The 21,039-nt window shown below is 40.7% G+C and overlaps 3 protein-coding genes across 6 annotated transcripts; 2 read left to right on the forward strand and 1 right to left on the reverse strand.

The window, feature by feature from the left end:
* The first annotated feature begins 2,570 nt into the window (after positions 1–2,570).
* LOC104422572 lies at positions 2,571–7,521 on the forward strand. Its single transcript, XM_010034934.3, has 4 exons — positions 2,571–2,729; positions 3,003–3,179; positions 4,492–5,979; positions 7,093–7,521. The coding sequence occupies exons 1-4, from the start codon at positions 2,715–2,717 to the stop codon at positions 7,120–7,122; spliced, it is 1,710 nt and encodes a 569-aa protein (XP_010033236.2). The 5' UTR covers positions 2,571–2,714; the 3' UTR covers positions 7,123–7,521.
* Positions 7,522–14,936: 7,415 nt separating this feature from the next.
* Positions 14,937–18,166, forward strand: LOC104422575 (type IV inositol polyphosphate 5-phosphatase 7). Of its 2 annotated transcripts, none has more exons than XM_010034938.3 (7): positions 14,937–15,506; positions 15,605–15,695; positions 15,785–15,895; positions 15,974–16,588; positions 17,106–17,366; positions 17,481–17,673; positions 17,833–18,166. In XM_010034938.3, the coding sequence occupies exons 1-7, from the start codon at positions 15,404–15,406 to the stop codon at positions 17,926–17,928; spliced, it is 1,470 nt and encodes a 489-aa protein (XP_010033240.1). In that variant the 5' UTR covers positions 14,937–15,403; the 3' UTR covers positions 17,929–18,166. The 2 variants fall into 2 exon arrangements, with proteins under 2 accessions (XP_010033240.1, XP_010033241.1); XM_010034939.3 differs by having other exon boundaries at positions 14,939–15,506; positions 15,992–16,588.
* Positions 18,148–20,829, reverse strand: LOC104422573. 3 transcript variants are annotated; one of them, XM_039303159.1, is made up of 9 exons: positions 20,687–20,829; positions 20,199–20,368; positions 20,040–20,102; positions 19,920–19,939; positions 19,798–19,842; positions 19,599–19,660; positions 19,166–19,299; positions 18,466–19,016; positions 18,148–18,362 (listed from the first exon to the last, which is right to left on the reverse strand). In XM_039303159.1, the coding sequence occupies exons 1-8, from the start codon at positions 20,757–20,759 to the stop codon at positions 18,873–18,875; spliced, it is 711 nt and encodes a 236-aa protein (XP_039159093.1). In that variant the 5' UTR covers positions 20,760–20,829; the 3' UTR covers positions 18,148–18,362; positions 18,466–18,872. The 3 variants fall into 3 exon arrangements, with proteins under 3 accessions (XP_039159093.1, XP_039159092.1, XP_010033239.2); XM_039303158.1 differs by having other exon boundaries at positions 19,166–19,302; XM_010034937.3 differs by lacking the exon at positions 18,148–18,362 and having other exon boundaries at positions 18,902–19,088; positions 19,166–19,302.
* Between the last annotated feature and the right edge of the window lie 210 nt (positions 20,830–21,039).

The following is a 21,039-nucleotide window of genomic DNA, read 5'->3' on the forward strand; positions in this document are numbered from 1 at the left end:
GAACAATAATTATCATCCCTAAACTTGAATTGATGAAATGACAAATATTAAAAATAAATCAAAACTGCAAGGATCACATTGAATAAATAAAAAAATTAGGGGGCCATATTAAAGATTGAGTTAAAATTTATGAATCATATTACACAAATTAAAAGTTTAAGCATTACATTATATATTAGGACAAAATTTATAGACAATTTGTGCCGTCATTTCTTTTCCAAAAGACCACCCTAGATATTAGAATTTTCGATGTCTCTATGTTTAATTATTTTGGCGGTAACCTTTTATATGGAACAAAAAGTTTTTGGCTTCAACACAATGACATAATTTAGATGAGAGGCAAAGCATTTATGGAATTTTTTAGATGCAATGACGACATAATAAGGAACATATGAAACATATATAAGCCTCACCACGTTTGTGCTAATTGATTGATTATACTCCAACTTTTTCTATTTTCCGTTTGATTATATTTCGTATGACGATTATTCGCGCAAAAGCACGTCTACCTATATATACGTATACGTACATACTTATACTATATATATATATATATACAGTGTCATCTCGTTCCTCTGCTTGTTGGAAGTCGAGCTTTCGATCCAAGGACAAAAAGATGTGGGCCCGTGATGACGACACGTGTCGCTGATTCTTGAATAAGGTTTCGCACTTCCCGCGTAACGAACCGCACTCATATTCATCGGCGGTCGTGTTGACCGGTGAGCATTCCCGTGGACCCCGCGTTTACCCTTCTGGTCGCGCCCGGAGCGATCCGAAAACCGAAAAAAAAATCGCGCCTCGCCGCAAACGTCGTCGCATCGGGGCCACCGCATTTCTTCGAAGTTGGGATACCTGCCAACGATTCCAAATGGGCTCCGTGGGCCTTCTTTCCCCCCACCAACTACGACCGCATTCCAAGTTAGGAAATAAGCATGAATTTAAGAGGTAGAATTAGGAATTGGACTGGACCGATTCAATTTCAAGTTTTCGTGGTTACTCGTCCAGTTTCCAATTCCTAAAAAAGTAAAATTAGTACTGTGGGTTCCAATTCCTAGTTCCTGAGTAAGGACTAAATCGAGAACTAGAAATGGATGAACCGCGGTTACGTATTTTGACCATTCTATTATTTATTTTATTTTATTTGTTCATCTTTTTTATGAATTGTTGCTAATGATAAATGAGGATTTTTATTATTGTGTTCACTTTCATTTTGCTTAAAAAAAAAAAGGAAAAAAAAATGTTCTTGAGCAAACTCTAAGATCGATTAACATGATAGGTTTTGGATTCAAAGGCACGTAAGACAAATTTTACATTTCAAAAACTAGGCAATTGGTTTAGCCAAGATAGGTCTCAAATAAAACTTAAATTGACCTGGAACCGCGCATCCTTATTCCAAACCATTGCCAATAGTACGAAGTTGGTATTCCCATGGATGTAGGGTTTGGAGATCAAAATTACCTATGGATGTATGGGTGTACCTAACTCTCATCGGATGAGTTTGAACCACTAACATCTTAATAAGGGCACCAATCTCTGATTTTTCGGTCCAAATTGGTGCAAAATAAGTACAACTTTAGGCTCCTTTTATTTTGCGAAAGATGATTGATTTTGAGTACACTTTCTAAAAAAATAATTACTTTTTTTGCTTATATATTCATTGTCCACAGAAAATTTAAATATAAATTGTTATCTATGATAAAAATATTTTTCATTAGCTAATTATTTTTAACGATACAATCGATCATTTTTTAGAAAATACATATATATATTATAACAAAACAAATAATCAACATGAATAAATGCCAACCATTTCTACTAGAAAGGTTGGAATGGGTTTGGAAAAATGGTAGGTAACGAAATGGACGGGGAGTAGTCAAATTCTCGTCTGGAAGAGTTCAAGAAAATTTGAGGTGAAAAAATTACGTAGATTTGAAGTTGATTGGGCCCAATTTTTTTTTTTGTCTCTCCAACTCGAAAAGAAAAGGCAGCGAACAGAAGAAACGGGCAATCACCAACTTTTCAAGATAGGTACCGAAGGCATGTTCTACTCCATTTTATTTCGCATGTGCGGCTCTCATTCATCAAACTTCATGCGTCAATTCTAATCTCATGAACACATCAAGAGTGTTAAAAGTATCCTACACCTTCTTGTCTAGGTTCATGCACTCTTGTAAACTTCTAAATACCAATTTCACCCTTTCTTTTTTTTCTCGCGAAATTATTATATTTTCAATTGGATTTTCTCATCAGACAGAAAATCCTTCCAAATCACCAAACATTTTCTCCCCCTTCTTTTCTTCCTCCGTTCCAGTCGAGTTTTCAATAGGAAAACAAAAATTCAAAAAAAAGAAGAAAAAAATTAAAAAGAAAAAGAGAAAAGAAAACGACCAGATTCCCGAAGGGACCAAACCCTCAACGCTCAACTCAACTGACTCGAGGACACCATCCTTAACCGACGGCCGAACCCTCGTAATTGAATTTCAAAACGAGGGGCAATCGCGTAAATTAAGGGGCAGGAGGAACCCGTAACCTCCACCTCCTCCTCTGCAGCTTCCTTCCTTCCTCCCTTCTCTTTTCCCTTTCTTTTTTTTCCCTTTTTCGGTTGCTAACAGACACACCACCGCTCCGCTCCCCAGCAGACGCAGTGGCGAAAACTCTCTCTCTCTCTCTCTCTCTCTCTACCCTTCGCAGACCTCCTCATTCCAGCCCTAGCAATGGACGATTCCGAGGTAACTCCCGATCTCCCTCCCTCCCTCCCTCCCCTCTCTCTCTCTCTCTCTCTACAGCCTCCAATCGCCTCCGCTTCCGCCGCGCGCGGTCGCCGGCGGCGGACCGAATGTCGCGCGGCCCTCGCGTCTCCGGCGGTCGATTCTCGCGCGCGGGAGCCTCGATTGCGTAATTCCGCCGGCGCGTCTCGTCGATTTTTTTTTTTTTTTTGAGTTTTGAGTTTTGAGTTTTTATGCTTTTTGTGCGTTTTGTTTTTTGGTTTTGGTTTTGGGAAGAGCATGGTGGCGTTGAAGAAGGCGTACGCGGAGATCATCCTGAACACGGCGAAGGAGGCGGCGGCTCGCGTGATGGCGTCCGAGCGCAAGGCGCTCCGGGTCCAGCATGATCTGAAGGCGACCAAGGAGGAAGGCCTCCGGATGCTGCTGCGCCTGAAGCAGATGATGGATGCCAAGGTGCGTCCCGACGGTCTGTCTGGCTGTTTAGTAGTGCTCATCGGGGAAGTTCGCTCCTTTGGCTCTTTGGTCGTGCCGACGGTTTGATCTAGGCCTCGAGTTGTTTGCTTGCTTGTAGATGATTTGTGTGATCCGATTCTGATGGGGGAGCGGCTGTGCTGAGATCACGCAATGTGGGATTTGATAATGGCTCAGGCGAAATCGTGATTCGATGAAAGTTCGTGAAATAATTCGTTAGTTAATCTGCCTGACTGCATTGTTAAGATGGGTTTGTGTATTTGGAGTTACATATTGAACAGAAAAAGAGCAGTGCCTCAAACGTCTCCTTGCGGTTAAATGTTGAGTCTGTGTATGTAGATGGATAGGCATTTGGTGATGCTCTAGTGGATGGCATCTGCACAGTGCAAAAGTTAGTTACTCCATTAGTTGATCAATTTTAAGATTGTACTGATGACGGATTCACTTTGCAACTTGTCTGGGATTGAGTAATTTCATTTTATCTCAACGTCACAATAACTTCACCAGAAAGATGGAAACATCTTTGACCTTGCATTGCTTGCTTTATGGATGTCTCATGGCTACTATGTGTGCATTGCTTTTCATAATGCTCACCACTGATAGATATTTTGGATTGTAGTATTCTGTCTAAAGTGCCATGGAGCAGTTTCAAAGCTCTCCACAGTAAAAAATGAAACGAAATAAAAACATGGAATAGTTCTGTTAGCTTGGCATGATGCAAACTTGGCTTAGTCTTAGGAGAATTATCCCTCAGTTGGAAAATCTGCAAGCTTGGGTCTTGTGAATTATGTCCTCTTTTGGTAATCTTGTATGTGAATGAGGAGATTCTATCATTGTTGACATCCATCTCTCGCTATAGTCGTTTTAGCATTACATTTTAGGAAACTCCTTACCATAAGCAGTTTTCAGTTGCTAAAAGCATTTCTTCATTCAATTCTTCTTCTCGATCCCATGTGACCTGGCATACTTAAAATCTGTTTTGGACTTGTTGTACTTAGAGGTGCTGATCACTAATTGTTAGAGAAATTTTAATGCCATCATTGGATTATTTGATTTAGAAATCCTGAAAGTTTAATAACTTTTCTGTAGAATTAAAGGCATTTCTTGGGCTTTAGTTTCTGCAAATCCAATCTTTTGTGAGATTATGTTGGCCTAAGTTCAATATGTTTACTTCTTCAAGCAAATTACATGGTTTAAGGATTAAGAGTGAAGCTGAGATTATTCAGTATATGCCTCTGTATGCTGTTTGATAACTTCCAGCACTTATAGCTTTTGCTGTTTTTGTTCCATATAGATGGCTGAAGCAGAAAAAACGTCTGTGAGCCAAAGGGGAAGGATTCAAGAGCTTGAAGCACAGCTACGGGAGGCAGAAGACAAGATCCTAGACCTCAGAGGAGAGCTGAAAAATGCGCAGGATGAATTGGAGAAGGCGAATAAAAACCAAATAGGACAAAATCCAGAGGAACTATCATTTCCTAGGAAGGATGGAACTCCAGAGAATCATGTTAATTCCTTTCAATCGATTGTACCCTATTCATCCGACTCAGAGCTCGAAACTGTGGCTCCTCTGGAGGGTGTGTCCTTGATTAACCAAGCCAGAGACCACAGGAGCTGCAATGGAAGAAATCAGGCTCGACAATTGGTCGATCGGCCTTTGGAGGATGATCGTGATCAAAGCCCAGATTTAGCCTCCATAATCATGGCAAGAAGAAAGGAGCCTGAGCTGTACCGGAATGGATGTACACAGAGAGTCCGTGCATTTGAAGGACACATGCTGGATCGAACGTTAGGAGCTGTAGAAACTTCCACAGAAGCTTGTGCTCTGGACTGCAAGAGAACTGATAAAGCTTACATGGAAGAAACCCTGGAAGTGGCACAGAAGCTACCTGGGAAAGAATTGAATAAAACTTCAAAGGTCCCAACTAGAAGAAGAAGAGGGGCACAACTTAGAAAGTACAAAGCTACTTCACAAAGACCATCTTCTAGTATGCTCATGAAGTGTTCTCAAACTTCAGTTTTTTCTGACTGCAAGTCGTGCTCCACGAATGACAGTTTTAAATCTGGTGAAGTTGCCCATTCTGGAGTCTCTTTGAGGGATGAAAAAGTGAAAGAACTGAAAAATCCCTTAGGGTTGCAGGATATGTTGCAGAGTAATCGTAACTACCTTTCTAACAGTATAGTTCTCAAAGGCAAGAGGAAAAAGATAGCTAGAGGAAGGAAGTGTCTTCCTGACCAGCTCACTTCAACTACTAAACCATCAATTCTTCGTCATTGTAAGGCCGATCAACTTGATGCCAACTTTACTTCTGCTGATGCTCGGCTGAAGGAGACCAAAGAGGGCTTGTTGCCCAACTTGGATGGAGGCGTAGTCGTAGGAAACGGAGACTCCACATTGCAAGCAAGAAATAACAGAATGATTGTTGGGGAAGAACAGTTTCTAGATGAATCTGAGTCAGTGAAGAAGGAAATTAGTGGTCCGGAGATTCTGATGCTTACAGATGGTAAATTAGATATTGGAATGACTGATGTGAGAGTCCTGGATTCAGAGATGAATAGTGCAGGATCTACTCAAACTAACAACTCAACGCCACTCAAGTACACCTTCCAGAGAAAGCGCAGAAGAGAGCCCTCAAACCACACTGATGAAAATGCTGCACCCCGCAAGAGTAAAGTGAAGAAGAAGAAGGACGATATGGAGGATGACATTCAGGAGCCAAAAAAGTCTGATGCAGTGAATGAGTCATCAAGAGACAGTCGGAGACTAGCTCAAGTAGCTCGCCAGGTTGGTCATTCTTCTTTCTGCGTAATTGCTTTCTAAGATTTATGAAATATCTGAGAAGATTTACCAGTGACCAGGTATAGTCATCATTATGAATAGATCATGAGATTTGTACTGGAAGTCAAATTGTCTCCCCCTCAAATATCAAAGATCAATTGGAATCTCCTCCTTATCCTTTTAATCTCTGCAGTAACCTAGTGATCTTTAAATAGGTTATAAATAGATATTTTAGTACATTAACAGAATCAGAAGTATCATATACACTCTTAACTTTATAATCTGGGCAAGACATTGAAGCACATCTCTTTTGGCTTCCATAGAATGAAATTGAGTTTAAAGGATGTAAATTGCTCTTTTACTCTAACATCTCAACTTAGCCAAATTTACGAAAAAGGAGGTACAGCTTTAGATGTTTATAGCAATAAAATCATCATGTCAACATCAGGAAAATAAATACAATTTGAGGAATTTCTAGAAAATTCTATGAAGAAATGGATTTGAATGCCATCTCCTTTCTACTACGATGTACAATCTGGGAGCTTGACTTTGATAAGGTGGTGGGGCGTTGGTGCGGCTTCAGTTTTCAACCGTCGCTTAAATACAAACGAAATTTTGATGGGTGATACTTTCATGAAGTTTTTAATATGGCCAGGAGGATATAATGCTGGGGTGGGTTTAATTGCTACAAACTTAAAGATCAGGAGTAATTGCCACAACCTAAAGAATAAAGGAGAAAGTATTTTATGGGACGGATATACCACGTAGCAATGATGTGGTGTAACCAACCAATCACCTTGCTTGCTAGCTAGGAATTTCATCCTACTAGGCCTACTAGGCCCGTATGCATGCATCTCACTTTTTATTGGTCAATTACATTCACTGTCATCCCTATCCCTATGCTATTATGTTGGTGGAATCTGATAAGGCAGCTTCCAAACAACATCGCATTGAGATCATGGGACATTGCTGTTTAGGCTATGTACAAGTGGGACCATTTGTGTTTCTTGTAAGGAGGACATGGAGATCTCTGATCCCTGTAGTTTTAAATCTGTTTTCCTTTTTATTAGGTTTCCATGACCTTGAGTATATGGACTCATTTATGTGTTTGATTGGCAGCTTATTGCTCTGTCTGGAAAGAGATGGTAGAACCATAGAAGCACTTGTTAATGACTATTTAGCCGAGGAAATGATGGAGTTTGCTGGCAGTTTAGGCAGCAGCCCACCCCTATGAGGCCACCCAGACAAAATTGAATTCAGAAGATAAGTATCGATGCCCGTGATGAGTTTATTGTTGAGGAGCGACGGATCAGGTCAGCGCATTCACATGTGTCTGTAAATCACTTATTTACACAGTTTTAGCTAGCAGCTATTGGATATTCCTTTTTATTTTCTGTTTCAAAGTTCGGGAACTATCGAGAGCAGATGCCTATAGCTCAGTTAAATATCCAGAGTAGGGACTATTATAGTCTCTGATTATATCATGGTAACTTAGGTTTAAGTCCATTGTCATCTTTTAATAACAAAAAAGATCCATTTTCATGATTCCCCTTTCTGATGCCACCCCCCCCACCAAAAAAAAAAAAAAAGAAGAAAAGAAAAAAGAACAAGAAACAAGAAAGAACCAGCTTCATGATGCATGGCATGACATGCCAGAGGCTGGTCGGCATTGTCGCTCTTCTCGCCGCTAGATGTTTGGTGCAACTTTTCGAAAGATATGTACAGTATCAGGTGAAATTTCCTAATCCCGCCACCTTGCACTTAGGTTTTACCAGATATTTATTTTTTCCGATCACGCCCCTTGTTCCGGAAGTTGGCGGTTACCTTGGTTGTCCCATCTATATGTATGAGAGAGGAAAATAAGGAGAATGCGAGGTTATGCAGAGCACAAAGAAGGAATTTTGCCCTTTTGCCTAGCCTGAAAGAGTGACATCCTCCCTCCCTTCTGAGCTCAAACAGTGAAGGCCCAAACTAAGTCCATCATGCTGTATGAACCTAACAAAGAGGTCGTTTGGTTCATAGATCGAGACTTCCAGTCAAACGGAGCTGCTCGGGGGAACGTATCCAATCAACTACCCTTTCTGTTTGTGATGTTTGAATATGCAAAGAAGATGGATTGCCCCGTGTGCTTAATTGGATGAGCGACACCACATGGGGGTGCTACTGTTTCCTGGAAACTCCCTCCATTCTTTAGAGGAAGGAGGAGCTGCGAGGAGAATTTTATCTTAAAACCGCGGCACATCAATCGCAAGTCTCCTGTGCTAATTTCTGTGTCGATGGTAGTAGTGTCCCTATCAATGAACTAGCAGTGTGAGGTTCGAAATTCTGTCAAATTCACGAGTGGCGTAACATCAGGAGACAATTTTAGATAAAGAAAGAGCAAAGTTAGGTCGATTTTGAATTAGTTAATGTATCGCGGTCTATAATTTTCACGTTTTTCTTTTTCATTTTGTAAGCCGACGATAACCATGTCAGTACGCACTTCTTTGTCTCCCATTGTATGAAAATGCGCGCCAAACATCTGTTGGAGCTAAATGCAAGCCAGCCAGTCGTCGTTCTGTCTTTTTGTTCCTTTTTGGATTCCTTGCTGAGCAAGATGCTTTCGTTCGTCTGAATCTTTGGATAAAGCCGACCCAAGCGGTTTGTGTTTGGGCCTACGTTGGACTGGTCATCATCAGAGGCGAGAAACTCTTGGAGAGGCATTCAATCATTTAGCCAATCAAACGTATAAAGTTAATTTGATGGTCTTTTTTCCTCGCGGGAGGTGCGCTCTCTGTCTCTGTCTCTGTCTCGCTCTCCCTCTCCCTCTCCCTCTCCCTCCATCTTTGTCCAGGATTGATGCCAGAATTTGACGTTCGGATGTGGACGTGCCCTCGACCGCTTTACAATGACCGATTTAGACTTAAATTTATGAACAAATTGCTTATTAATCACAGTCGGAGATCGTATTAATTACTAAATCAGAAGGCGAATTCCAGCTTCAGACCATAGAGATGAATTGATTTTTCGGTCCTCAATTTGAATACGACCACAATGTGATGAAATGTTTGAACTTGCATGAAACTACAATCAAATTAAAATGTTGGAAACCAAAATTTGGCAGGGAACAAAAAGTACCTATAGAATTTAGAGGAACAGTGTAATCAATTGAAACTAAGTATTTATAAGACGAGCAAAGTCAGGGACATTAAAGGCGCGTTCGATAACGATTATGTTCCCGGGAATAAATTATGATCAGAAATGATTTTTTTTTTTTAATTCTGTTCTCGAGAATAGATTCTAAGCATTTTAAGCCGTTTGGTAATCGCCCAAATTTTTTTATTCGGAATAGAATGCGTTTGCTACCGTGCTCATTAATTTTGTTCCAAATCAATTTCTTTTAATTTTTAAATAATTTTTATATTTTTCTCATTTTTTTCTTTTCTTTTTTTCTCCTATTCTTCTTCTTTAGGCCGGTCGCCGAACCGACGACCGCCGACGAGGGCTAGCGACCTCACTAGAGCATCACCAACCCTCGGTGAGGCTCGACCTCGCTAGGCTTGCCCGGCCTTCGCCGAGGCTTGGCCTTGACTCGCCGAGGCTTGGCCTTGACTCGCCAGGGCTAGGCGAGGCCTACCTGGTCATCGGTGGGGTTGGGCAAGCCTCACCTGGTGGTTGGGCTTGCCTTCAGCGAGCTCGCCGGAGGCTCGCCCAGCCAAGGTGAGGTTTGGCGACCGGCGGATAGCGGACGGCGGCAGACGGGGCAGTTGATGAAGAAGAAGAAAAGAGAAGAAGAAGAAGAGAAAATGGAAGAAGAAGAGTTGTTTTGACTTTTAGATTTGTTTCCGAACAAGAATTAACTTTTTATTATTATTCTTGATTACATTTCCAAATCTACTTAGGAAACACAAAAATAGAAATTTGTTCCTGGGAACAAAATTTTACCAAACGCGATTCTGTTCCCAAACTACTCTCCGGAAGCAAAGAATCAAAATTTGACCATGTTTGGATGGTTACCAAATAGGGCCTAAGACTCCTTTATCAAATTGGGTTTTATTGAGCGCTATAACAATTGTAATTGGTCATTCGAGTTAGCAGGCTTATTTAGCATTTACAAGAATTTGCCTCATCACTTAATGAATAAATTCAGTAGACGAATTTTAGTATGTCTAGCATTGCTTTTTACTGAACTTAGCACTCGAAGCTAGAGAGCTACGGACTATAACTTCGACATGAAATCAAAATTGGAAACTAAAATCCACAGCGAGAGTCGTCAGGAAGATTTTGGCATAGTTTAGCAATGTCTTCTTCCTTTGCTCTTTCTTTTAAAGCCTAGGGCAGGATGACCGCAGGAATGTCCTATTTTTGCCTTTACTGTTGATATATACACGGTTCCAGGTTTGGATTTCCATTTGGCGGGAGGCAATATGTGTCATCCAATTATGATCTCCCCTGATCTGTTCCATGATCAAATAATTCCCACCTCTCAAACGTGCTCAGAACTCCCCCATACCGTTCCCACAAATTGTCATGTCCTGACAATTTAACTCCAGATTTCAGAGAATGGTCCGAATAACTTGCTTCCTGAAGAACGAGTAACGTTGAATCGATCACTAATCCACAAGTAAAGCCTCTATTTGGTTAGCAATCTTTCGTGTAGCCAAGAAAGAAAGTTTTTTGAAAGTTTCCAGAGAAGAGAAAGGAGTCTAAGTTTAAATAAGAGGCACTTTCATCAGGGAAAAGTAACAATTTTTTTAAAACTTATTATATTAATATCAATTTAATTCTAAACATTTTAATTGAACCAATTTTGTTATAAACTCTTTCGCATTGGTACTAATTCAATATATCGAGCCAATTTAGGCCAAAAATAGCTAACACAAATACCAATTATTTTATATGACATAACTGATGTTGATATGAATAATTTTTAATATTTTTCGAATTTATTATTATTTTTATATTTTCTTCTCATTCTTTTTCTTTTTCTTTTTTTCCTTATTTCCTACTGCCAATCACTAGCCTCCATGATAACCAATAGAGCTTGTCAATCACCGTCAAGGGCAAGGGTTCCTGCTTGTTATGCCCTCACCCAACCCTCACTTGGGCGAGGCCCCTTGTAGGTTGAGGGTAGGTTCTCCACTTCTTACTATCCCCCTTCTCTTTCATTTTCCTCAAATTTCAAAATTTTCCTTTTTGGAATAATTGGTATCGGTGGCGAGAGTCTCTTCATTTTTCAGTAGATTTCACAGTGTAGAGAGAGAGAGAGAGAGAGAGAGAGTGCAAGAATTGGCGCGTTGCTAAATCAAATGGAGGCCATAGTGTGAGTGCGACCCATTACGCTATGCTCCCATCTCCCTACACTCTTCACAATCTCTAAAGTCACAAATGCATTTAAGGTGCTCGCAAGTGCCTATCCAAGTCACAAATGCATTTAAGGTGCTCGCAAGGGCCCATCCAAGTTTGAAGGCTTTCGTCTTTGTCGTCGGCTTTATCTTCTTCCTCCTCCTCTTTATTGTCATCGTGTTCGGACTTTTTACACTACCATTTCATTCCAACTAGAGTTTGAATATGTAGAGTGAGAAGAAATGTCAACCATTGGCAATAGCAAGGGACCTCCAACCCCCACCATCCCCTCTCCTCTAAGAAATTGCCCTAAGGTCCCCTCACCAGCCCTTACCAAAGGCTTGCGAGAATCGGCCTTGCCTTAGGTCGGCAAGGGCATCATGGCCCTCGCTAGTGACCTCTGCCAGCCATCACGGAGGTTGGCCATTGGCAGAGGAAAATAAGGAAAAAGAAAAAAAATGAAAACAAAAGAAAATTATTTAAAAATTATATAAAATGTCTAAATTAGCGTCAACCATATCATGCAGGACAATCTACATGGACTGAATTTCTATTAATATAAAAATATTTAGAACTAAATTAATTCAATTGAAAATTTAAGGATTAAATTAATATCGAAGCGATAGGTTTAGCATTCTTGCGATGCTTTTCCCACTTTCTTCCAGTTTGCTTTCAAACATAGCATCAATGTTTTTCTTGAAGGACGATTTCCGAATACGAAACAATCTCAGTAGGTGTATCTAATTAAGACTAGATTTTCGTTAGGCCACTTACGAGTGGTCGTACGTTCAAGCAATCCGAGTACCATCTGCCCTCTATTGAAAGGAAAATCAATTAAGGTGGGAAGTCCACATCTCCTAGATGCTCCCCCGCAGTCAGCTTGGTGAAGCAACACCTGCCATCATAGAGAGAGAGAGAGAGAGAGAGAGAGAGAGAGAGAGAGAGAGAGTTTGTGTGGCTGTGGGAGGATGGAGAAGGGGGAGGGAGGACAGGACACGGGTTGGGGCTATTTAATTTGCATCGAATTAGAGCCAAGTGACATGCTTTGGTCCCATCCCAATGAACGAAACCCCGCCATTTATTGCGGACTGCGAAGCTTACCTGCCAAAACAGCCATCCCCACAGAGGCCACTACCCCACAGCCTCCTCGTCAGGAATGTCGCGACCCGTGAAAGCTACAACACCATCCAATTCATTGCCCTCATCCTCCCAATCGCCTTCGACGGTCCCGAAATTATCTAAATTCGAATGAAGCCCCCTCCATCTCATTTGGCCACTGTCTTCTTCTACCTTTCTCTGTCTCTGGTCTTCATTTGTAGACCATCGAGTGTGAAATGTTCCCTTGCATGGCATGGCATCAGGTGGTATATTTCTAAAAGATTGGAGTGGGTGTTGGGACTCTGCGTCTTTTGTCAACTTTGGTGGGGGTAAAGACAAGATAGATGTCCGAGAGTAAGATGGGTAACGAGTTACGGTTACATTTCATCGTTTCGGTATTGCACGTAGCGCGGAGGAAGAACTGAAATTCGACCCGACGGTAAATTGGGACAAATTGAAACTTCAGTTTATCGGTTTGCCAAATAAGAAGACAGTAAAGTTAATAAGGTTATGTTACGAGTAGCTAAGTTCGACAATTCTGTTTCAATACGTTTATCATTTAAATTTCTAACTTATGCCTTTTTCTTCCTTTATGTATTTAGCATTTCAGATTAAATTTGAACGCAGAATTTTTAGAATGGTGCGTATTGACATTTCATAGTCGCACAATTATTTTGTTGAAACTTTTTAGAAATTAAATTAGACAATTTGCAAAAAAAGGCGCAAGTAATTTTCGGTATGCCCCCACTAACCAAGCAGTCATATTGGCTTTAACAAAAGCCCCATGGGTGCTAATACCATATAACTCGATCATTGGTTCGATGGGAAGTTTTGAATTTTTTGAGTGATGAGCATGCTATTGAGCTGAAGCTTCGACTGTTGCACCCTTCAAAAAAATTTATAGGAAAATTATCAAAAAAATCCTAAATTTACTAATTGTTTTTTTTTTTTGCTAATTCAATCTTATTTTTTTTTGTAATTATGTCAATTTAGTCAATTAAGTCAAATTTGATTGGCCGGTCAACGACATGGTCAACCATTTTTAATAATATTTTATTTTTCTTGTTTTTTTTTTTAATTTTTGAATTTTTTCCTCTCTTTTTCCTTTTTCTCCTCTTTTCTTCCTCTTGCTCCAACGGCCGGCTAGAAGGTAGGGCTGGTTGCTAGCTAATGATGAGCTCGCCTCACCCTCATTGGGCAAGGGCGACCTCGCCCATGTTTAGCGAGGCAAACCCTTGCTAGTGGATCGACGAGCCCCCATCGAATCTAGCGAGAGCTCGCCTTGCCTTGCCAGATCTAGGCAAGGTCGGCCTCGCCATCCATTGGCAAGGTTGTCCATTGGCCAAGCAAGCTAGCCACTAGCCGGCAACTAGCCCTCCCCTTTGGGCAGTTGTCGAAGAAGGGAAGGAGAGGAGAAAAAAAAAAGAAGAAAGAGAGAAAAATAAAAGAACAAAATAAAATATTATCAAAAAATTGTATGCCGACGTCGACCAATGTCCATGTTAAGGCCAGTCTGCTAAATTTGGTTAGATGGACTACACTAGCGCAATTGCAAAATATTTAGTATTGAATTAGCAAAAGAAAAAGATGTTTAAGATTGAATTAAAAAAGTTGTAATAGATTTAGAACTTTCTTAGTAATTTTTTCAGAAATATGTAGGATGTAAATTTGTCTCAAGCTCGGTGTACTAATGAAAGAAGTCTTCGTTTATAGACGTAAGTAACAATAAAATTTGTAAAATTATACTTCATTTTTTAAACCGCTCGAAACTGGAAAGTCCACATGGAAGTTTACTACATCAAGATAAGTGGGGTGATTAAACGCATTTCCAATCATTGGGACCTTTCAAAAAAAAAAAAAAAACTCATTGGGACCTTTCCTTGATGTAATATAAAAAAAGAAAAAAGGAAAAAGTGGAGTCCTATGGCAGATGCAATTTAAGATATGGGCCCCGTTGCCACTCCCTTGGATTAGAGAAATGTCACTGATATATAGATAAGTAAATGATTTTTAACAAACATAGAGTTAGTTTATTTCACAAAAAATAAATAATAAAAAAAATATTTTTCTAAAAATGATTAATTATATCGCTTGAAATAATTAAATAATATATATATATATATATATATATATATATATATTTTATCTTTGATGAATAGGCATGTGTTATTTTATCCTTAGGCCAAACTTTGCTTGCGACTCACATCACTAAAACTCCAAAAGAAAATGTTTGAAATTGGAATATCCTTTTTCTTATGGTTGCAACTACTGCAGAGAAGTTAAACCAAACGGACTTATCGAGTGAACCAACGTGATTTTTTATGTAGTCTAAATGTTTGTTATGACATAGGCATGCTATTGGTCGCAAGCGCAGACAGCGTAAGCACTATTAATAAGAATGCTACAGGTTTCCATATCTTTTCGTGTCTAGTCCAGTCTCCACCTTTCCAAGTAAATATCACCCACCGTCAGACGGTGACGTGCTAAAAGAAATCTCGTCACATGAAATAAGATCTGCACGAGACGTGAGTGCATGTGACCAGCAACACCTACCGGCTTTGAATTTTCAAGGTAAACGAGAACGAAGCAAGTGATAAAACTCCTGTGAGGCCGCTATCGTTTCGCTTATCCATCACACAGTTGGAGTTGGTGCTCTTTTTTCACTTTATGCTGTTCACGCTTAAAAGTTTCCCACCGGAGTTAGCTTTCCTCTAAAGTCCAGCCAGCATTTTGACTTTGTTCTGTGGGATATTCAAAACCATCCCCCCATTGGGAGCACCGCCTTTGGAAACAAATAAGGGAAAGGGCGCTTCGTTCTCTCTTGTTTGTGGCGGTTAACACAATGGGTTCTTACCTTACGGCTAAACTTGCGCTTCCGCATTCAAGATTGGCGGACAAGTAGCCATGGATGAGAGATGATTACACAGGCTTTTCTTATGATTAAAGATGAGCATACGTAGGTAACTTTTGCTGGTCTTGGCATGGACTGTAATCCCACTGGAGAGCCATGGATGGCATAATCCGGGGATCGAGGTCAGGTAGAGGGCTGCGTAAGTGGTTCCTATGGATGCGCAAAAGAGATACTCAGTTTCGTTTGGGTGAACTTTCAGGTCTTTTTCCCTCTTCTTCTTTCTATTTTTCTTGTATCTGGAAGCACAAGGGAGGATAAGGGGAAAAGAGAAGAAATAATTATTCTGTGTGTGTACAGATGACACTGACTGTGAAGATGAAGAAGACCTGTTTGGGTTGTCAGCTCAGGCGATGGAGATGGATGCTTGTGTCCCAAGAAATGAACTAAGGTAAGACAATTACATCCTTTGAATTATAGAGAAAGGACAGAGGTAGTGATCCGATTTCTGATTGACTGAATTATATCGCGAGATTTTAGAATCTTTGTGGGTACATGGAATGTGGCGGGGAGGTCACCAGTTGGAAGTTTGGCAGAGGATTTGGATGACTGGCTGAATCTTAAAGATGCAGCTGATATATATGTCCTGGGGTACGTAGTACTTGCAGATATTTTTTAGGAGTATGTGCTAATTATGTAATGGATATTGGAGAATCATTGATTTGTCAGGCTTTCTGGTGCTCGCAGATTTCAAGAGATTGTACCACTAAAGACCAGGAACGTAATTGGAGCGGAAGACCTAACGGAAGCAGCAAACTGGAACATGCTCATTGGAAAAGCACTGAACGAGAGACATGGATGCCCATGGTTAACCCCTATGCTAAATCCAATCTCAGATGACCACTATCAGTATGTGGGAAATGAAGGAAGGAGGAGCATTAGCAGCAGCATGATGATTCCAACGCAAAAGCATCCCATGATGCGTGGTAAATCATACACTGGCAGCAAATATGAGCTCATGGCAAGCAAGAAAATGGTCGGGGTATTTATCAGCGTGTGGATGAAAAAGGATCTGCTGAGGAGATACTGCGTTTCTAATGTCAGAGTCTGTTCAGTGCCATGTGGAATCATGAATTATCTAGGGAACAAAGGCTCGGTTTCAGTTAGCATGTCGATAGAAGGAACTAGCTTTTGCTTCATTGCTGCACATTTGGCCTCTGGCGAGAAGAAAGGCGATGAAGGCCGAAGAAATCACCAAGTCTCGGAGATATTCAGGAGAACTTCTTTTCCTCGATCCCATAAAGATGATGACAAAAATCATCCTCTAACTATACTCGGACATGAGTAAGCCCATCTGCTACGAATCATCAGTACGGTTATTGGGGAGAAAATACAGACCTTTCCTTACTTATGGATATTCATTAGGCCAAAAGAAACTGTACATCTCCTCATCAAGTAAAACCTTGTGTCCAGTCCTTCAGATTTCTCTGCTAACAAAAAAAAAAAAAAACGAAGGAACATCTATGGCTGATGAGTGATTTAGAGCATTTGCAGCAGAGTGTTTCCTATGATTTTCTACATAGCTATTAATTCTACTGATCCGTATCACCACACATGAACCCCCACCAGAGAGCACCCCAATTTCATTTTTTGTATATTCTTTTGCGTTTTAATCTATACATTATCATGCAGAATCAGAAGCTCAATATATTCTAGAAATTCGGTTCCATTACCAATTTTGAGCACGATATGCTAGCAATCAGATGGCTGATCATTCTGATTGAAGAAGATGTCTTCTAAGATATCTTGCCTGAGACACCTATTTCGCACTATTGACTACAAATAAAATGTTTTCATGCAGTCGAATATTCTGGTTTGGGGATCTGAACTACAGGTTGTACTTGGAGAATGATTTACCCAGGGAACTGATCAGGAAGCAGGACTGGATGGCATTACAACAATTTGACCAGCTTCGGAAAGAACAAGAAGACGGAGTGTTCCAGGGCTGGAAAGAGGGGAACATAGAATTTGCACCTACATATAAGTATTCCTCACTGAATGGTAATAGATACTCAGGAGGATTACCCAGCAGATTTAGGGAAAAGCAACGGACTCCAGCATGGTATTAATCATCTTAGTACTACTTTATTAACTCAAGTAGAGGAGTTCCTAGGGTTGCCCTTTCTCATTTATCAGCCAAGCATCTAAGAAGAGATTGTCATACTTCTGGTGGCAGGTGTGATAGGATCCTGTGGTATGGAAAAGGAGTGAGGCAAATCTCCTACTTTCGCAGTGAAAGCAATTTTTCAGATCATCGGCCGGTTTCTGCTCTATTCACCACACAGATAGAAGTAGCAAAATCCGACCCCATAGTTGCTCCACTGCCTGCCATTTTCACATCCACAGCACCTTCAACCCAACTCCAAACTGTAATTCTTCCATGCATCTCCAGTTTTTTCAATCAGAGCTTAATATTTCCCTATATCTCATTTTCTGGAAACTTAGCATGAAAATTATTCCTGAATATGTATTTCAATTATTTAGGAGCACATAACTAACTAAGAGTAATTGATATGTTACTGTTACAGGGGAAGAGCGTGCACTGTGAAAATGCCACATCTACATCGATGTCACTGATTGTCAAGGATACAGAGTCATTGCCAGAAGCTACTCTGAAGTTATAGATAACAAGTCATGTTGGACACAGATGACCTTTCATCAATTATATCATCAAAAACAGCTTCTAAAATGATACTCTATCAGAAGTCTACTTGGTGATTTTTGTAATTTAGAAATAGAGTAGGTGATAAGAAAATTTATTCGAGAGATAAGAGATAGAAGTGATTGATTGTTGAATATTACTGTAAATGATAACATGAGAACAGCATGAAAGCACAACACAATGAAAGAATTGTGATTGGATCTTTTACCCATCAAGCATGAATGTTATCACAATCAGTGGAAATCGGTTGGAAATAAGAAATTTTTGCAAGTAACACAGGCAGTACAAAATTAGCTACATAGTTGGTAGACAAATACCTCTATCTTTGCCATAAGAAGGATCCATGAAAACTCTATGCCAGATGAAGACCTTGAGCTTGAATGCTGAAGCATCATCCTTATGGAAATGCAGCAAAAGCATAGTTCATTTACGATGGACGTGTAATCTAATAAAAGTAACAAACTCAATCTCGGTAACTCCAATAAAAAGAAAAGCTTACAAGCATCAGCCTGCTTCATTTATCTGAAGATTGCCTTCAAGAGCATCAATGTTGTCTTGACGACAAGAAGGACACACACTACTCCTTTGGAGCCCCTCAGCCAGACCAGAATACTTCCATTCTAATTGGGAACTCTGCTTGTTTCCGTCAAGGTAAAAGAGTTCTACTTCGACCGTCTTCCCTAATATTGTCCTATTCGATGCTTCACCTCCTTGCCAAGATCAATTACTCTTGGTAAATGGCAGTTCTTGACATTTACAACATAATGTGACTACATGACTTGGTTATTTGTATATGTATGGCTCTAATCTATACACAAATAAGGAAACGGATTGTGAATTTTTGTTAAATATCATGACTAATGGGGATTGGAGTATGTGCTTTCTTCGCGTTGGTATGCATAACGCTTAAATGACATGTTGTCTACTTGACAATGCATGATCTACTTTCAGGGAAGGATATCTGGTCAGGTCCTGCAAATCTCTTGTCGCCTTCGCAATTGCCTCCATTAACAGCACTTTCATTTCCAAATCAAGCAATTCTTGCTGGATCTGAAAAATAACCCATTATTCAGTTGTTTCTCAACATTCTTAGTGCACCAACTTCAATTTTAGGATTTCCCACTGCACATAAGCAAACATAAGAGTTTGAGGTATCAACTATTGGGCTAGCACATCCAAATGCAGCGGCCCGTATTCACCTGCTTTTGGATATTCTGCTCTACTTGAAACATCTCTTCTTCCTTAGTCAGTTCAGTTATCAAATGAGCCAGTTTATCCTCAAGAGTTCTGTCAGCTGTCCCATGAACATCCTCCTTCACAAATAGGCAGCTATCTTCTGAAAAGAAGTTGATCCTCAATTAACAGGAGCCATATAATTGTGGGTGAAATGACCTCCACACCATGTTTTACTTACTTTACCATGCGCTTAGGGCACAGAAAGACTTATTTGCTCCACGATTGATACATACTATGAAAATAACAGTAAGACAACACTAGCTAAACAACATAAAATAATGATACAATATGGATAATCCATTCCCAAGAATGAAAAATAAATTTGCAAAGGAAGAAAGAGAAAAGCATGTGGAACTAGGAATTCTAGTGATGGAAGACTTGGAATCAGGGTATTACCGGATGAATTTCCAACCATATCCTCTTTACCAACATCTCTGAATGCCGTCTTCTGAAAATTCCTGCTTCACCAAGTAAACAGCCAACAAATACTTTAGAGACTTCAAGGACTTGTTGTAAGAGCATCTAGGGGACCCTGTTTATTTGGACAGATATTCATAACTAAAAAGAAGATGGCGGTATGCTAAATGAGACAGACCTTATTTTGGCATTCAACTGAAACATCTTGTTGATAAACTCGTCTCTGGACTCACCAAAATGCACAACAGTGAGACTTGATCGATTGTAAGTAAACAAACAACAGAGAAAACACATTCATACCTAGATTCCCGGTCTTTACTCTATGTGCAGCCAGAGCCAAAGCGCGAGCAACAATTCACAACTTTCAAAATCTATTCTGACACGGTAAAATTGGTAATCAGGAATATAGCTAATGTTCACCTTCAGATCCTGTAGATCTGACCGAACAGTAGATGCCTCCTTCTGAGTGGCGGAAATCCTAGCCTAGAAACAATCCAGTAGTTGATAAAACAAATCGAGACATAATCGCGAACGTCACTAAGAAGAACTGGACATAAGCAATAGCGGCCAGTGCAGAACCTCGAGAGCCTGAATAGCAGATTCGTTCACGGCCAACTCAACTTCGTAGCCTTTCAGCTCTTGCTCGGCAGTCTCTCTACGGATCTTCGTGTCTTCGAGTTCCGCGTTAGCCGCATCCAGCGCCGATCGCAGCTCCTCGATCTGTTTCCTGAGGCCAGCTACTCTCCGCTCTGCACATTTCGACACAGACACGACACTAAAACCCTAAGCATCCAGCTAAATGAGCTCGTTCCCCCTCGCGAGTCTAGAGCAACCGAATCGAAGCCGATCGAACTCAAACTCCGACCGACTCGTCCTGCACGGAGCAATCCCGCGTCGCCTGCCACGACCGCCGCCGAAACTACGCCTAGCTCGGCAACTCAGGATCCTACATCACTAATCCGATCGTCGCCTTCGTCGTCGCAACCGGAAAATGCTCTTGTTCCACGAGACGAGCAAGGCCAATGAAGGAGTCGCGATGAAGAAGAAAGAGAGAGAGAGGAGATTACCTCCTTGCGATTTCTCGGAGGCGAAGTCGCGAATCAGAGCCAGGAGCTGCTTCTGCGCATCAGTGCCTGCCATGGCCGCTCTCTCTCTCTCTCTCTCTCTCTCTCTTCTGTTTCTGGTTTTTCGCGCCTCTTTTTGAGAAGGGACGAAGCGACGGATGGCGATGGACTGACCGGTGGAATTTCGACTTTATATAGGCCGAGCGCTTTGATTAGCAAGAGCTAACTGAAAAATGGGAGAAATTATAACCAAGGGCCCAAGCCCACACCGGACCGGCCTTCTTGACACTGAACGGGCCCTGATCTTATCGGGCCACGTTACTGCCCGATCTATATCAAGTGTGCTTTCAACGCTA

The sequence above is a fragment of the Eucalyptus grandis genome, chromosome 10, assembly GCF_016545825.1.
Source record: "Eucalyptus grandis isolate ANBG69807.140 chromosome 10, ASM1654582v1, whole genome shotgun sequence".
Classification (NCBI taxonomy): Eukaryota; Viridiplantae; Streptophyta; class Magnoliopsida; order Myrtales; family Myrtaceae; genus Eucalyptus; species Eucalyptus grandis.

Bases quoted from the DNA above. Each gene is read 5' to 3' on its own strand.
- LOC104422572 (XM_010034934.3), top strand. The intron at 3,180-4,491 runs GTGCGTCCCGAC...TGTTCCATATAG, and splicing joins AGCAGATGATGGATGCCAAG to ATGGCTGAAGCAGAAAAAAC. The intron at 5,980-7,092 runs GTTGGTCATTCT...TTTGATTGGCAG, and splicing joins TAGCTCAAGTAGCTCGCCAG to CTTATTGCTCTGTCTGGAAA.
- LOC104422575 (XM_010034938.3), top strand. From the start codon at position 15,404: ATGGATGGCATAATCCGGGGATCGAGGTCAGGTAGAGGGCTGCGTAAG. The intron at 15,507-15,604 runs GTCTTTTTCCCT...GTGTGTGTACAG, and splicing joins TCGTTTGGGTGAACTTTCAG to ATGACACTGACTGTGAAGAT. The intron at 15,896-15,973 runs GTACGTAGTACT...TTGATTTGTCAG, and splicing joins GCTGATATATATGTCCTGGG to GCTTTCTGGTGCTCGCAGAT.
- LOC104422573 (XM_039303158.1), bottom strand. From the start codon at position 20,759: ATGGCAGGCACTGATGCGCAGAAGCAGCTCCTGGCTCTGATTCGCGAC. The intron at 20,103-20,198 runs GTTCTGCACTGG...GATTGTTTCTAG, and splicing joins CTGCTATTCAGGCTCTCGAG to GCTAGGATTTCCGCCACTCA. The intron at 19,303-19,598 runs GTAATACCCTGA...ACTTCTTTTCAG, and splicing joins TATGGTTGGAAATTCATCCG to AAGATAGCTGCCTATTTGTG.